The sequence below is a fragment of the Xiphophorus couchianus genome, chromosome 22, assembly GCF_001444195.1.
Source record: "Xiphophorus couchianus chromosome 22, X_couchianus-1.0, whole genome shotgun sequence".
Lineage (NCBI taxonomy): Eukaryota > Metazoa > Chordata > Actinopteri > Cyprinodontiformes > Poeciliidae > Xiphophorus > Xiphophorus couchianus.
In genome coordinates, this window is record NC_040249.1 from 9,613,689 (window position 1) to 9,627,977 (window position 14,289).

A 14,289-nucleotide genomic window follows, 5' to 3' on the forward strand; every position below is an offset into this window, starting at 1 on the left:
AGTAAGCAAAGCTAACTTCAATGATGAGGACATTTTATATATATAAAAAAATCCCTGTTTATTCACCCCTTTAGAAAAGTGATGGTCCTCTGACTGTCAAGTGGGGAGTAACACAAAGGGAAGAAAAAGCGAAATAGTAATAGGCTGAGAAGAAAAACTCAAGGGACGTGGAAGCTTGGCTGCGAGTGAACAGAGGGGACGAGGAGAAGGAAACATAAAATGACATAGTCAGAATCAGTCAGGCAAAAGTCTCAAGCGATTTAGAGTAGATATATAAAGGGAAGTGCTGAGGGGAGATAAGCAGCACAAAAAACTGCTCAGATAGCAGGTTTGTAACACCAGGCCAGAAAACATAGCCTTAGAGCAACTGAAGCTAGGGAGGGACTCGCATATCTGGTCTATGTTATACAGCAAGCTAACCCCCTATCTCCAGTTACACAGAAGGAGAAATATGTGTCCATTTGCTTGCTTTAAGACCAAAACTTAAGACTTCCCTTAAGGATTGTGCTCCTGACTTGGAAAAAAGCAAAAGGCTTCAGTATAGTTCACCAGGATGCTCCCTGGGGCTCCAGGACAGTCTTCACCAGGCATATGGAGGAGGAGAAGGGCTCCAGGGGAGTGACATGTGGAAGATTGGTTCAATCCGAGCAAAAAGAAATGCTTCTGCTCCAATATTCACCGAATCATATTTGTTTCCTGTTGGACAGGTATTATATACATGCTCCATGTCCAACATGATCAATGAGGGTGGTTAAAATTAATGGCTGCCAAACAACTACTGGGTAAGTGGATATGGGCCAGAATTTGGACTGAAATGTCAATGACTCCACCAGAGCTCCCTCAATCCTGCCGTAGGTCTGAGTGTCAGGGTCTTTGGCCTGACAAATTCTCTAGGAGTAGGAAGGGCAAATACTAATTTGAGGCAGTCTCGGGGAAAGAGGCAGAGATTAGCAAAAAGGTGAGCTGAGGAAACCACCAACTCACTTTCTCCAAGCTACTACACATTTTACAGAGGTGTGTACTGCTGAAGGCAGATAGTTTTCTAGGGATTCTACTACTTACTCTCTGAAAATGATGTAGACAATGAAATTAATGTCTGTTATCAGAAACAAAATTATCATGGAATATGCATTTGGAAATGTGGTCCTGTTAAATCCTAAATGCATGATTGTGCCCGTATGTAAATACTTATTGGTCAGAACAAGGCCACCATTTTTGCATAGCTTATAAAAAGTAATTAATTGAAAGAGCTCACTTTAAGCAGCTGAATCCAATTAGTGAGTTGATACTCATTTTGCTACTTTAATTGTTGGAGAAAATACCTTTTTAATTGGAAGTTCTGTTTGTTGTCTTCAAACCACTTCTGTGTAGCTTTTGCTGGATGCTTTGGGTGGTTTTCTTCAAGGTTTGATATGGATTTTCTTTAACAGTGACTTTCTCATTGCCACTTTTCCATAAAGCTTTGACTGTTGAAGAACCAAGGCAAATGCTGTTTGGCCTCTCTCACTAGTCTCCTTCTTGCACAGTCTCTCAGTTTGGGAGGACGGCCTGATCCAGGCAGATTTACGCATCTGCCATATTCCTTTCATTTCTTCATGAAAGGAATATGAAGAAATTTAACTGAATTCCAAGGGAGGCTAAGTACCTCAGATATTCTTTGTATCCATCTCCTGACTAATACTTTTCAATAACATTCTCTGATTTGTTTGAAGAGTTCTTTTGTCTTCATGCTGTAATGTCAGCTAGGAATTCTGATTAACCAGTGAATGGACCGTCCAGACACAGGTGAGTTTATGATGCAATCACTTCAGGCAAGCTCACTACACTCAGGTGATCTCTATCCAACTCATTGTGATACTATTAGCCAATTGGTAATAAAATCAGCCAATCGCTTATTTGATGTTACATATCTTTATGTAGTTTGTATTTTATTTTGTATACATCAGTTTTGACTTTGATTTCAAACGGATATTTTAAGTTGGTTTTTTTTTTATATCAAAAAAGCCAAATTTTGTTGATCGTGTTTGATTTGTGTAAACTATAAAAGACAGTGTTGTGATGGTTAGCCAAACATCTAATGCATATATGATGCTACAAAAAATATATACAAGATGTTTAGTTCCATAATTTAAAAACAAAACAAAAAGAAAAAAAAAACAAGTAGCAACACAATGCTCAAAAAGCAACAACAGTACAAGTAATTTCTTTTCAATGACTTAACAATGACTAGAGCACCTAATTTCCCTTTGACAGATGGGGAAGAGCAACCATAAAGCAGGAGAAGAAATCATTAAGTCAGCCAAGGCCCGCTGAGATGTTTTAATTGTGTACCCCAGAGCTATAGGCATAGCTTACCTGATTCCTGCTATAACTAACTGGGGCAGACAAGAACTTCTGTGAACATTTAAAAAGTGATTTGTGTTGGAAAGATTTCTTAAGGGAGAAGACAATCATTAGAGATTGAGAGGAGAGGAATGAGTAGATGGTTAATCGCAAAGGAAGCAGATTGTATACTCTCCACTGGAGAGAGGCTAGTTCTGCAGGAGAGGCTTGAGCACCTGGCTAATGATTTCATGCTCATAATTTACAGTAGGCCTCCCACTGTGTGGTAACTTTGGAGGTGTGACCAAAGATCCCAACCAGTTTGCAAAGCGTTTCAGGCTCGCCACTCATTCAAAATGTCAATCAATGGCTTTTCAATGGCTACATTGCTGTCCCGGTGTATTAATCATTGAATAAAACTGCGTGGAGGTGCACACTGCCTTATAAATATGTACTTAACACTTTTTTCAAAACTTTGTCAAGTTAAAACCACAAGCTTTTTTTTTTACTGGGACCACCACAAAGCTGTACACTACCTGTAAATTTAAAAGAATAATGTTAAAGTTTTAATTGTGCTTTATTTCAACCAGCTTACTACACTTTGAAAAAGAAATAAAAATGTGGAACTTTCTTCCACATGTTTGCTTGTGGAAATATGTAAACATAATTCTTTAGACTTCTTTCCAGTAGTAGCTTACTCCCTGGCGCTCCTCATTAAGGTCAGATCTGAAGCCTGTGTGCCCACCTGTTGTACTGAGCACAGATTCTTTATTTAACAGTATTCAGACATTAAGGGTGCAGAGTGAGAAGGGGGGAAAGACATGTGGCGACAGATTCAAGTTGAAGTCGGAATGGCCGCGTCGAGTCTGCAGCCTCCGTGCTTCGAACAGTCTCCGCCTGCTCCAACCACTGCACCATGCAGTGCCCCTGTTCACTTATCTCGTAAGACAAACTTTAGATATCTAGAAAGAACAGCTGTATTTAAACTGAGACCAAATTAAACACAGATGAACTCTATTTACAGAGAAAGCCATGTCTTAAGGCAACTGGCTGCACTAGATTTTAAATAAGGATGACAGAGAAAAGGGGGTTTTATTTATGCAATTCTTGAGAACCATGTATCATTTTCTTTCCACTTCCAATAAAGGCATCTCACATCAAATCACATTAAAATACATTAAAGTGGTTCTGATGTCACAAAATGACTTTTTAAACCCCAATAAAAGCACACAAACTTCAGACATACACAAACTCTCAACAAGCCATAGTTTAACTAATACCTGCAACATGGACAAGAAAGCAAAGCCGTGAAAAAAGATACAACATCTCAAGTGACGTGTTGACAGTTTAGGCCACACTTACATTACCCCTTCCATGCATAGATAGACTTGTTAAATTCGCACACAAAAGAGAGTCTGCCAGGACTCTAAACATACAAGATACTAAATCAATCCACTTAAAGTAAGCTGTACTTTAAGCTCCTAATGACTAGCTACATGCCAGATGACTTTGCCACGAGACCTTGGAAGCTTAAAAGTCTGGCAAGGATCCTCTAAATCTCTGCAGAACAGTACCTACGGCAGCATGACATAATAGCCGACAAGAATCAGCTCTATTGCTTCATCATACAATATTTTTCCAAGCAGCTTAAACCGGCCTGTTAATAATGTGTTTATATTTAATAAAACATTTCTTTTTGGCATCCTCCCAAGCTTCAGTACCATCATTAGTGAAAAACTCCACCCAACCATGGCCTAGTAAAGCTGCGTGTTGCATTTCAGAGCAGTGAGGAGAATATTTTCCTCATCTGCTCTCTGCCATTTTAACCATCTAAATAGTTCATCTTTTTTAAAAGTGACTCTTTACAGACTGAGAGTGTAGCCTAGTTATCTGCTATGATGGAAACAAATGGGGATTAAAGTGGTGCTGAAATGTACAGTCTGCTCCGGTATATAAATACATATAAAACTTGATCAGTCATGCTAAAAAGAGAGCCATATAAAAGCTGAGCTTGAGATACTAGAGCTGAAAACAACAAGCCATATACAGATAGCTAAAATTTTCTTAAACATAATGAATGCATGAGGAGAAGTGCCATCATTGTAGCGCAAATCAAAATATATAATTTATGAGGTCATTATGGTTCAGATTGTCAAAAAAGTGGAATAGATGACAGGACATCAAATAAGCTGTTCTTGCCCATTCTTTCTAATCGTTGTCAGCTACCCCCCTTTGTCTAGCAGCACATCTAAAGCTGCTCCAAGGTGTGAGAGTGTACAGGAGCAGTCAGCTGCATCAACGGCATGTCAGTGATACTCACGTATACTCTTCCTCAGTGAAGATCGGGATGAGAGAGGGCTGAAGGACAGTGATCTCCACCAAAGTACTGTTTGACTTCACCGGCTCCCCGTTATCAAAGGCAATCACAAACAGCTACAAAGAGACATCAGAACGATATACTCATGAAAGCGCAAACACACAATTATCACAACTCCAAACCATACTGCGTCTCTCCAACTCCTCTTTTGAAGTTCTTGCCAGGTGTTTTTGGTAGACATGTTCAGCATCTTAATAAAGACATGATATCAAAACCTTGCAAAACTAATACAGGGAAAGTGTGATTGCACTGATCTACATTCATAGACTGTGCAAAGGGGCTGAGAGAGTGAGCCAGCGGAGTGAGAGAGATAAGTAGAAAAAATAGACAGAACCTTTGAAAAAATATACGAAGAACAAGAGATGAAAAAAATAAACAGAAAGACAGACACATTAATAATGAAAAGCAATCTGCAACACTACAGCTGATTGACAAACTTATGTTTCAAATAGTTCTATCTAAAGTAATAGATAGTTACTAATTGGACAATCAGTTTTTGTGCTTATCCTGATTACTTTCATTATGTCCTTCTTAAAATAACAACAACTATATTTTAAATCTGATATAAAATCATCCAATGTGTGTATGGATTTTCAAACGTAAAATAGAAAGTAGCATTTACTTTGTGTCTCATTTCTGCCCGCTGACCACCCAGCCGGCTGAAGAATTTGGCTGCCCTCATCAACTATTTCTACCAGAGCTTTGTTCCAATTAAAATTCTTTTCAATGTCGTCACCCATCTTGCACATGTTTGGACCAGGGGATTTAATTAAAGGGGTTTGTCAGTTCCCTTCATTTGGCCATTTTAGAGAAACATTTTCACAAATTGGCACTTTTATGGTCGCTAAATTATTGAAATTGAGGGTACTGATTATATTTGGAATGATTTGCTTATAGTAAATTAGAAACAACTGAGCTGAACTAGACAGTAATACTGGGCTTTAAATCAGATTTTTTTTTGCTGGTCCATGGAGTTTGTTTTGAATTAACTCAACCAAGATGAATTGACATACAAAACTTAGGGCAAAATATAAGATTAAGGAATGCTTCCGAATACATATGATATAGTTTTAAGGGGACAAAATCATATGGTTTAAATAGCTAATGTCAAGAAATAAACAAAAAACGTAATTTTATTAGAGTGACTGAATTTAATACTTTTTTTTATGTAAGACCCTCTTGAGTGTAGTAGACCTGTAATCAAGTTTCCACTGGTGCCTAAATACTGATCAGGAATGATAGAGGCAAGGCAAGGTCACCTCCTGGGAGTGATAGTGATTTATGTGAGTACCTGGGATTGTGGTGTGAAAACAACCCCAGTTCTTGTTTCAATATTAGCAGATATTATCCATTTACAATATATCAGTACAATTTCATACATTTTAGTCAAGCTCTTTCAACAACTGAACAACGAAAATCAATTTCTTTTAAGCTTTAACTTTTCACTATCACACTGTGAAAATCAAGACAACACGGGTTCCTGCGACACAACCAACCCAGCCTTCTCCTTCTGTGCTATATATAGCTACTATGACTCAACTTGGATTCCACGGGAGCCCTTTTAAGTAGCGCATTTTTTTCCCACTCCTCAATACATCACTGCACCTCCTTCTGAATATCTGTGTCAATGTCTGGGAAGGCTCCAGTTAACATGACAACCACAAGGACAATATAAGTAAAATGTATGAAATGACACATGTATACATATTTATCATGCATGTTACGTAGCAACTTACTTTAAAGGTAACGCTAGGCTCTTCATTGAGGTTGACCTTGGTGATGATTCTCCCAGTTTCCTGCTCTACATCAAAGATGCTCCCGCTGTAAGGAGACCTTTCCTGGTCAACTCTGTAGCGCACAAAACTGGCCGGAGTGCCCTGTAAAAGCAAGAAAAGAGTTAACATAGCTCATAATGGATCATTCTATCAATATCAAAAAATAACCTTCACAAGTTTAAAAAATGGAAAAAGGCGGCATAAAAAATAATGTTATGATTCAAGCCACAAAAATGTAGAAACATTGTTTTTCTGAGCGTACATGTAACTATTTAATTGACTTTTTTGTTGAGCTGAAACGGATTCTGAAGAAAAAAAGCAGATCTGCTCTTTGCCTGTCCTGTGTGGAGCTGCCATAATGCATAACTACATTCTTGTCTTTTTAAAAAAAAACTCTTAGCCCATTATATCCACCATTAGCCTGCCCCTCACCAAACATCTGTATATGCCCTCACTTTGATTCACTTAACTATGCTACTCATCAGCGACTTAACAGAGAAAAAAATATATTTAAATGTATCCCTTTGTCCAGCTTAGCACAATTCAGTTCATCTACGACAATATGGACTTTACTATGACCCTTGATTATGATTAATCATGGATCCTGATTAACAATCATTTCACAGTTAATCTTATTCAAGACCTATCCATCCAGACCTAGAAGGAACCATTCACGCCCACAGTAGTGAGGAACAGTCCATAATGTATAACATTGCAAACTGGGGTAGAACCGAACCAGACATTAAGCAGCTTGAGGAAGACTTGGTAATGGACAAGCAGGTATAAGGATGATGGCCACCTCTCTCAGAGGTACTCAAGGCATGTCACACTGGAGAGGGATGTGTAGGTTTCCGCCCAGATATAGTATGCTTCATCCCGACCACAAATAACCAGAAGAAAATGAAAATATACAGTAGGTTGATCTTGCAAATTCAATACATTTTAAACAAGTATTTATTTGAAGCAACTGAAGGGCCAGAGCTGAGCGAGTGGAATGTCTTAATTTAGTTATTTTATTTGTAAATGGATTATTGACTAATCAGATCTGTGACTAAAAAACTACAGGGAATACAAGAGCTGCCAGAATCAATTATAGTAAATTTGCACTTCTGCAACAGACAGAAAAAAAAGGACTTTCATTTTCAGCTACAAAATAGCAGGTTTTTTACATCATGGTCTGAAGAAAAACAAATATTTATCACCGTGGAAACCTTTTGTACAGACAGTTATAAATGCCACCTCTTTCGAGGAACAGGTAATGAGAAAGGAGGTAATTGTCAGTATTTATTGCTTTTTATACACCATATTACTATGACACTTTTTTCTTTGTGAGTGCAGTTTGCTTATGGCCTGGTGCAAATGTTTAAGCAAGGGTGTCTGTGTGTGTCATGCTGTCAGTTAAATATCAAATCCAGGCCAGGAAAATTCTGGGTTAGTTTGGGGACCTGGGTTGTCAAACCATTTTCTCTCGTCTCTATTACACCATTCATACTGTCACTGTGCTTCTGGCTTTGTTTTTTCAGGTTTTAGCACTATTGAATATTTACTGTAGTGAAAAACGTCCCTTGTGAGGTTCAGAATGATAACAGCAACAATGTCAAAGTTCAACTTAAAAAGAAAAAGTTTGAGATTTACAAAAACTGGGCGAGGGCGAGCAACAGGAGGGAGAGCCTCCTTCCCAGATAAAGTGAGACGTAGAACAGCCAGGGTGACATTGTGAAGATGTTCTACCACCCACAGCTAGAATTGACAGCCATCCGCTTCCCTCAGTGTCCATGTGCAGTAGAGAGAATACAAGCTTATTCAGCCTTGGTGAGATCCCACCAGCAGGAGAGCCACTAATAGCATAGGAGTCCAGCCATGCACAACTTTACAAAAAAACCAACTCAGAGCTGAAGACATTTTCCGTTCCACTTTTTAACATAGGATGCCTAAAAAAAAGCAAATAAAGGAAAAACTTAAATATCCGAAGTAGCATTGCCACATAAAAAAGAAAAGTGCAATCTCAGAAATAGTAGAGGCCTCATACAAGGACAGATGCACACAAAGATAATCTTACATATATAAGTAAGTGCAAAGTGAATACACACACAGCTCTGTATCTCCAATGAGAGGATTGCAGTCTTGAACACACCATGAAAATGGTTTGTGTAATATACTGCAGCTGAAAATGATTCATTTTCTGACAGCAGTATGCAGTCGCTAGGAAATATTTAGCTTCTTATTAATTTCACCTAAACTGTATACAGAGACTGCAATGGACTGGCGACCTGTCCAGGGCGTACCCTGCCTCTCGCCTATTGACAGCTGGAGTTAGGCACTAGCACCCTTCCCGACCACAATGGTATAACGGTGTAAGAAAATGGATGGATTGATGGATGGATGGATAGATGGATGTGTACGGAGGAGGTGTAAAATGTGAGTTTGTCGTGTGGCTCATTTTTTAATCTGCACTCACTGGTGGATCTTGGTCCGCAGCAAAAACGGTGGTGATGACTGTTCCCTTCTCTGCATTGGGGGCCACCAAGCCCTTGTACAGATCTTGACTGAAGACAGGTGAGAAGTCATTCATGTCCTGGAATAGCAAGATTTCTTTTTTCAGCACACAACTCTGAATTAGTCTCTCGTACAAACATCAATAAACTGCTTGTAAGCAGTGCAACTAGGAAAGAGCGAGTTTGAGAATCTCACTGCGTGAAAAAAGGTTAACAATACGGTTAGATATTATCAACACAAAGCTTTAAATAAACGTGTAAAATAATTCTGACGCTGAAAAGCTTCAGCTAAATATAGCACAACCACATAATAAATGTAGAAATAGGTTTTGATTCAATGTGCTTGTCTAACAGAATATTATTCCTACTTGTCCTGCTGCTTTTTATGTTTTATAAATGGAATTAGAACAGGCTGATATTAGCTGGCTAAAAAAAAAAAAAAAAACATTGGTTCACTTACAGTCTGATGCTTAACAAACATATTTTATCAAGTCAGATGTACTTTCAGCAACAGCACTACCTTAAAAACAGTAATGGGCAACACGCTTTTAGATTTCATGGCATGACATTTTTTTGTGAACAGAGATGAGTGACCAGTAGTGTGCTGATTCCTTTTAAAGAATATACACAGTGTGTTCTCAGTTTATAGTGTTTAAATATTATGGAAGGGAGATCAAGTTTTTATTCAAGTTTTATTCAGCTTGTTCAAATGATGCAATGTTTAAGAGAGAGTCAAAATCTCATGGCTTAGTTTTATGACAAAAACCCTAAGGAGCCAATCTTGTTATTAAAATGGCAGATTGGAGCTTTTCAAGTAAGAAAATATATTTTCAAATATCAGCAATAAGACAGTATTTTGCTAAAAGTCAAGCCATAAAAGTTAAGACAATTTAAACAAGATCAAGGGTTAAAAGCAGTAGCAACAAACATGAGATTCCACAAATTGCATCAAGGCATGCAGTCCAGAAAAATGAACAGCTGTCCAATTAGATTAGGAAGCCTGTTTAAATATTAATTTTAGTTTGTATTTTCTACCGTAAATAGTAAAGTTTCAGACTTGTGTGCACTGCATCCACTCAAACCCCTCGCTGTTTGAAAAGATAGTTATAATTAGAAAGGTACATTTATGAGCCAATTATGACTTTTATATCGATTTATTTATTGTTTAGAGAGATATTTCAGGGATCCAGATAATTTCACATTTGGAAATGGAAAACTTCTTTGAAATAACAAAAAAAAAATTCTTCTCACTTTTTGTAGGAAAAGCTATGGATTTCAGTTGAAAGCAACTAAACTTAAAGGTCAAGGTAGTTTAGGTGGTATCCAGGTCTTGTTAAATTGTAATAACACATGTAACACTTTTAATCAGCTTTCTTAGGTTAAATAAAACAAAACAGTGCAAAACACTGCATAAAAAGTTAGAAAATAAACATCTTGCTAGGTGATTTGCCATGTGAAAATAGGAAAAACGACAGGAGCAAAATCAAATATTTGTTAGTATTTAAACTTATCCAATAAATAAACTCTTCCTTGTCTTGATTTTTCCTCTTCTCAAAAGTCAGAGCCATGAGCAGTAGTCTCGCGCTTTGATCTTTTTTGCAGGTTTTGGGATTTTTTTTTTTTGCAGGATCATAGTTATGCTTTGAACAAAAAAGCTTGATTTTTTAGCAACAGATGTTACAGTGGATCATTCAGTTTGTCTTACCTGTACTACACTGAAAATCCTTTAATGTAATAAACATGTGCAAATGTATAATCTCAAACATTTGAGATACACAGAGTAATAAAAGGAACATTGAGAGCTGCAAGACAGGTGCAACAGAAAATCCATCACAGCTAGTAATACAAAGTAAACAGATAGCATCAACAGCATAAAAGGAAGGATACGGAAATTACTTCAAATAACTCTCTTGAGGTGTTACATAAAAGACAGAGTGAAATCAGTGGAATCAACTCAATCTTTAGTCCCCTTGAGGCTAGACTGAATCCATTAGACTCATTCGTAGTCATTTCAAATGGCAGAGACAGGTTTGGTGTTGATGCCTGTGCCATTCCTTTACCCTTGGTGACGGCGCACATAATGCCACAAAGCGTATTTTTATCAGGACATGTTAGAAAACCTTCTCATAGCTTAATTCTGCAAATCTTAAAGAGATAGGCCAGATTCATGAGCAGAGACACTGTGAATGTGCACACATTTTGAAGAACTAATCAGAGCAAAAAAAACACACATTGTTAAATAGAGATGCATGGTCTCACAACACAATCCTTTTGTTCGCTCAGCTTATAAAAGGCTGCAAAGAAAAGACAAGCTTCTGCAAAGCCTGCCATAATTGCTGTCACAAAGCTAATGAGTCATTCAGATCGTGAATAGCAGTGCATGCGAGGCAGAAACACCAATCCATCAAAGCTCTTTTTTGTGGTGTTGCAGTGTGGGTGAGTAGGTCAGCAGGCTAAAATGTGTTTTACAAAGGTAATTCAATCACCCACTGCAGTGAGAGACATAGCGCAATGACAGCACAGCTGCACTACTTTAATGTTTTCAATTCACTTTGGCATTATGGTCTCTGTGTTGTGCCCTTTGAAAGATATTATGACTGCGAAACCTTGCTAATGACTCACTGCATAGTTGCTTATCAAGGCCACATCTCCAGAGCAACAATGAAGGTGTAGAGAGAGTAGGAGGTACAGAGAACAGAGAACTGAGAGGAGGCGCTGCACAGGCAGTCTTTGGGCTCTTACTGTGATGCGAACTGTGACAGTAGCTTGTCCCGGCGGCATTCGGGCTCCTTGGTTGACAGCTTCTACCTGGAAAGTGTAAGAAGCCCCCATGCCTATAACTGCCAGACCCTCGAAGTCCAGGGTCTGCAGCACAGCTAGTTCCCCAGTGATAGGGTTAAGAGAGAACAGCTGCCTGGCTGACTCAGTCTTGATGCGGTATGTGATGTTGGAAAAGAGGTCTACGTCCACAGCCTGCAAGAAGAATGAAGAGAAGCAGAGATATGAGGATTCTAGAAGACGAGAGATGTTGAAAAAAAAATAATCAGCAGGATGTTCAAAAAAAGCTAGGGTTGTGTTTTAATTTAAAATTTTGCAGCTCCAGGGATTACCCCAATCATTCATTAATCAGGTTCTCATTAAATTAAGCCGCTGAGGAAAGCCAAAGTTCATAAGAATGAAATCCCAACTCACAAAGCAGATATAATTTCCAAAGGCTAATGCAATATATTATAAGATTAAGCCTGCAGGTATTGAAATTATTCAAACCCAGGCCAAATTCAATTTATTGGAAATGTTTACTCAGAAAAAGTTTTTTCAGGCAGGAAAACAATAAGTTCAAAATAGTATTGTGTCAAAGTTCTTAAATTACATCTTCTATAAAGAGCTGTGTAAATTCCCATGAGTTCAAGAAAAATAAATAAATAAAATAATCTGCAAACAGATTACACTGCCACCATAAAAGTCATAAGAATGCAGTCAGTTAGAAGAAACCCTTAATGGATAACATATACATTTTAAAAAAACTAAACCTTGAATTTAGATTTGATGTAACTGATTCAATATGTCCAACTTCTTGCAAAAATATTCACATCCCTTAGGGTGGGAAGCTTGGTCATCCAGAAAGGGCTCAGTGTAAAGTCGCTGCTTCTCCACATTGAGAAGAGCCCATTTAAGTGGCTCATACATCTGGTTAGAATGCCTCCTGGATTCCTCCCTGATGACGTGTTCCAGGCACATCCCACCCAGGGGAGACCCTGAGGGAACCCCAGAACACGCAGGAGGGATTATGTTTCTCAGCTGACCTGGAAACACCTTGGGAGTTCCCTGGAGGTGCTGGCCCAAGTGGCTGGGGAAAAGGAAGTCAGGGTTTCTCTGCTTAGGTTGCTGCCCCTGAGACCCGATCCCAGTTCAGCATAAAATAATGGATGGCCGGATGAAGTTCTGTGCGTTACGGAAGTTTGTAAATGCCTGAAGGCATCTTTATATTAATAAAAATAAAAAAATGCTGCCAATGCTAATGTAAATCTGGTACATATTTGACTCTGGTTTGTTTTCCCTTTGCCCAGTGGGTATCTACCCTGCCACCAGTGTCAGTTCAGGGGTGATGTGTTGTATAGTTTATGAAGGTGTCACACTGCCACTGTCACTCAAGTACCTTGCCTTCTTTACCTCCCTATTCTTCTTACTCTCCCCACCTCCTGCTATATCCCTGTCTGGGAGATGTCATTCACGATATGCCAGCAATTATTCGACCCCCTGCTAGTGTTTGCTCTACGTGTGACCGGTTTCTCTATGCCTCACCTCACTGCACATATTTATGTTGATATTCAACAGTGTTAGGGCCAGATGCAAACACCTTCAGTTTTTTTTATTATTTATTTTATCTTGTGGAGTGTGTTGATGTTTGCCAGTTAGGATGGATCTACCGAAGTTTGGATATGACTCAAGAAAAAAGAAAAGCTTCAGGTCTTGTTCTGTCAAAAAGTGCCTGTGGTAAGAGAGAAAGTGTGTCTCTCCAAGAAGACTGTATTTTGGTTGCCACAGATTTTGCCCATTTTGACAATTTTCTCACTGAATAACGAGCCTTACTACTACTTCTTGATACAGGAAGGGGAAAATGGTGACTTTGATGGTAAAAACTTACACTTAGTTTCAGAACCACAGTCCCCACTGGGCTGTTCTCAGGTACATTCACCACATAGTCTCGCTGTGAGAAGACCGGGCTGTTGTCATCTACATCCAAAATCTGGACTAAGAGCGTCAAGGTGGTTCTTCTAGGGTCTACCGCCCCATCTGAGGCCTCAACTATGAGGCTATACTGATCTCTTAACTCTCTGTCTAGAGATCGTTTTGTGTAGATGCTTCCGTTGGCACTGATTACAAACAAGTCAGGATGATTGACAATCCGGTAGTAAACCTGACCATTGGCTCCTGCATCAGGGTCAGTGGCCTAAGGAGAAAAAAAAAAACAAACAGGGTGTTTAAATGAGTGTACTTCTACAAGAAAAACTAAAATGAGTCAGTGTCTTTAGTTTGTTTCGCCTCATGCCAACCAGTTGCAACTGCTGTTTGTTTTTTTTAAACAGACAGACTTTAAGTGCTGGCAGTAGTAAGGTGCTCTTGAAGTAAGGTGACCATAACCAGCTCCGTTTATTGCACTAGCAACTTAGCAATAAAATGAAAGGAAATGGTGGAAAACAGATCTGAAATAATCAGAGGAAAGCTTAATAACAGAAAAGAAACGTTCTGTAAAATTGAACATCACAAAAATAAATATTTATGATAAACAGTGGAAAACACTGAATCTTTTTAAATTCAC

General features: G+C 38.6%; 1 protein-coding gene across 2 annotated transcripts in view; it reads right to left on the bottom strand.

Annotated features, from left to right (window-relative positions):
* The window catches only part of LOC114138396 (protocadherin-15-like), a 175,653-nt gene that overhangs the window by 38,961 nt on the left and 122,403 nt on the right, over positions 1-14,289 (bottom strand). For both annotated transcript variants that reach the window (XM_028007619.1, XM_028007618.1), the window contains 5 exons: positions 13,615-13,920; positions 11,712-11,942; positions 8,933-9,049; positions 6,436-6,576; positions 4,643-4,755 (listed from right to left, as the gene is read on the bottom strand). In XM_028007619.1, the coding sequence (XP_027863420.1) occupies positions 4,643-4,755; positions 6,436-6,576; positions 8,933-9,049; positions 11,712-11,942; positions 13,615-13,920 (908 nt within the window). The remainder of the gene's footprint in view (positions 1-4,642; positions 4,756-6,435; positions 6,577-8,932; positions 9,050-11,711; positions 11,943-13,614; positions 13,921-14,289) is intronic.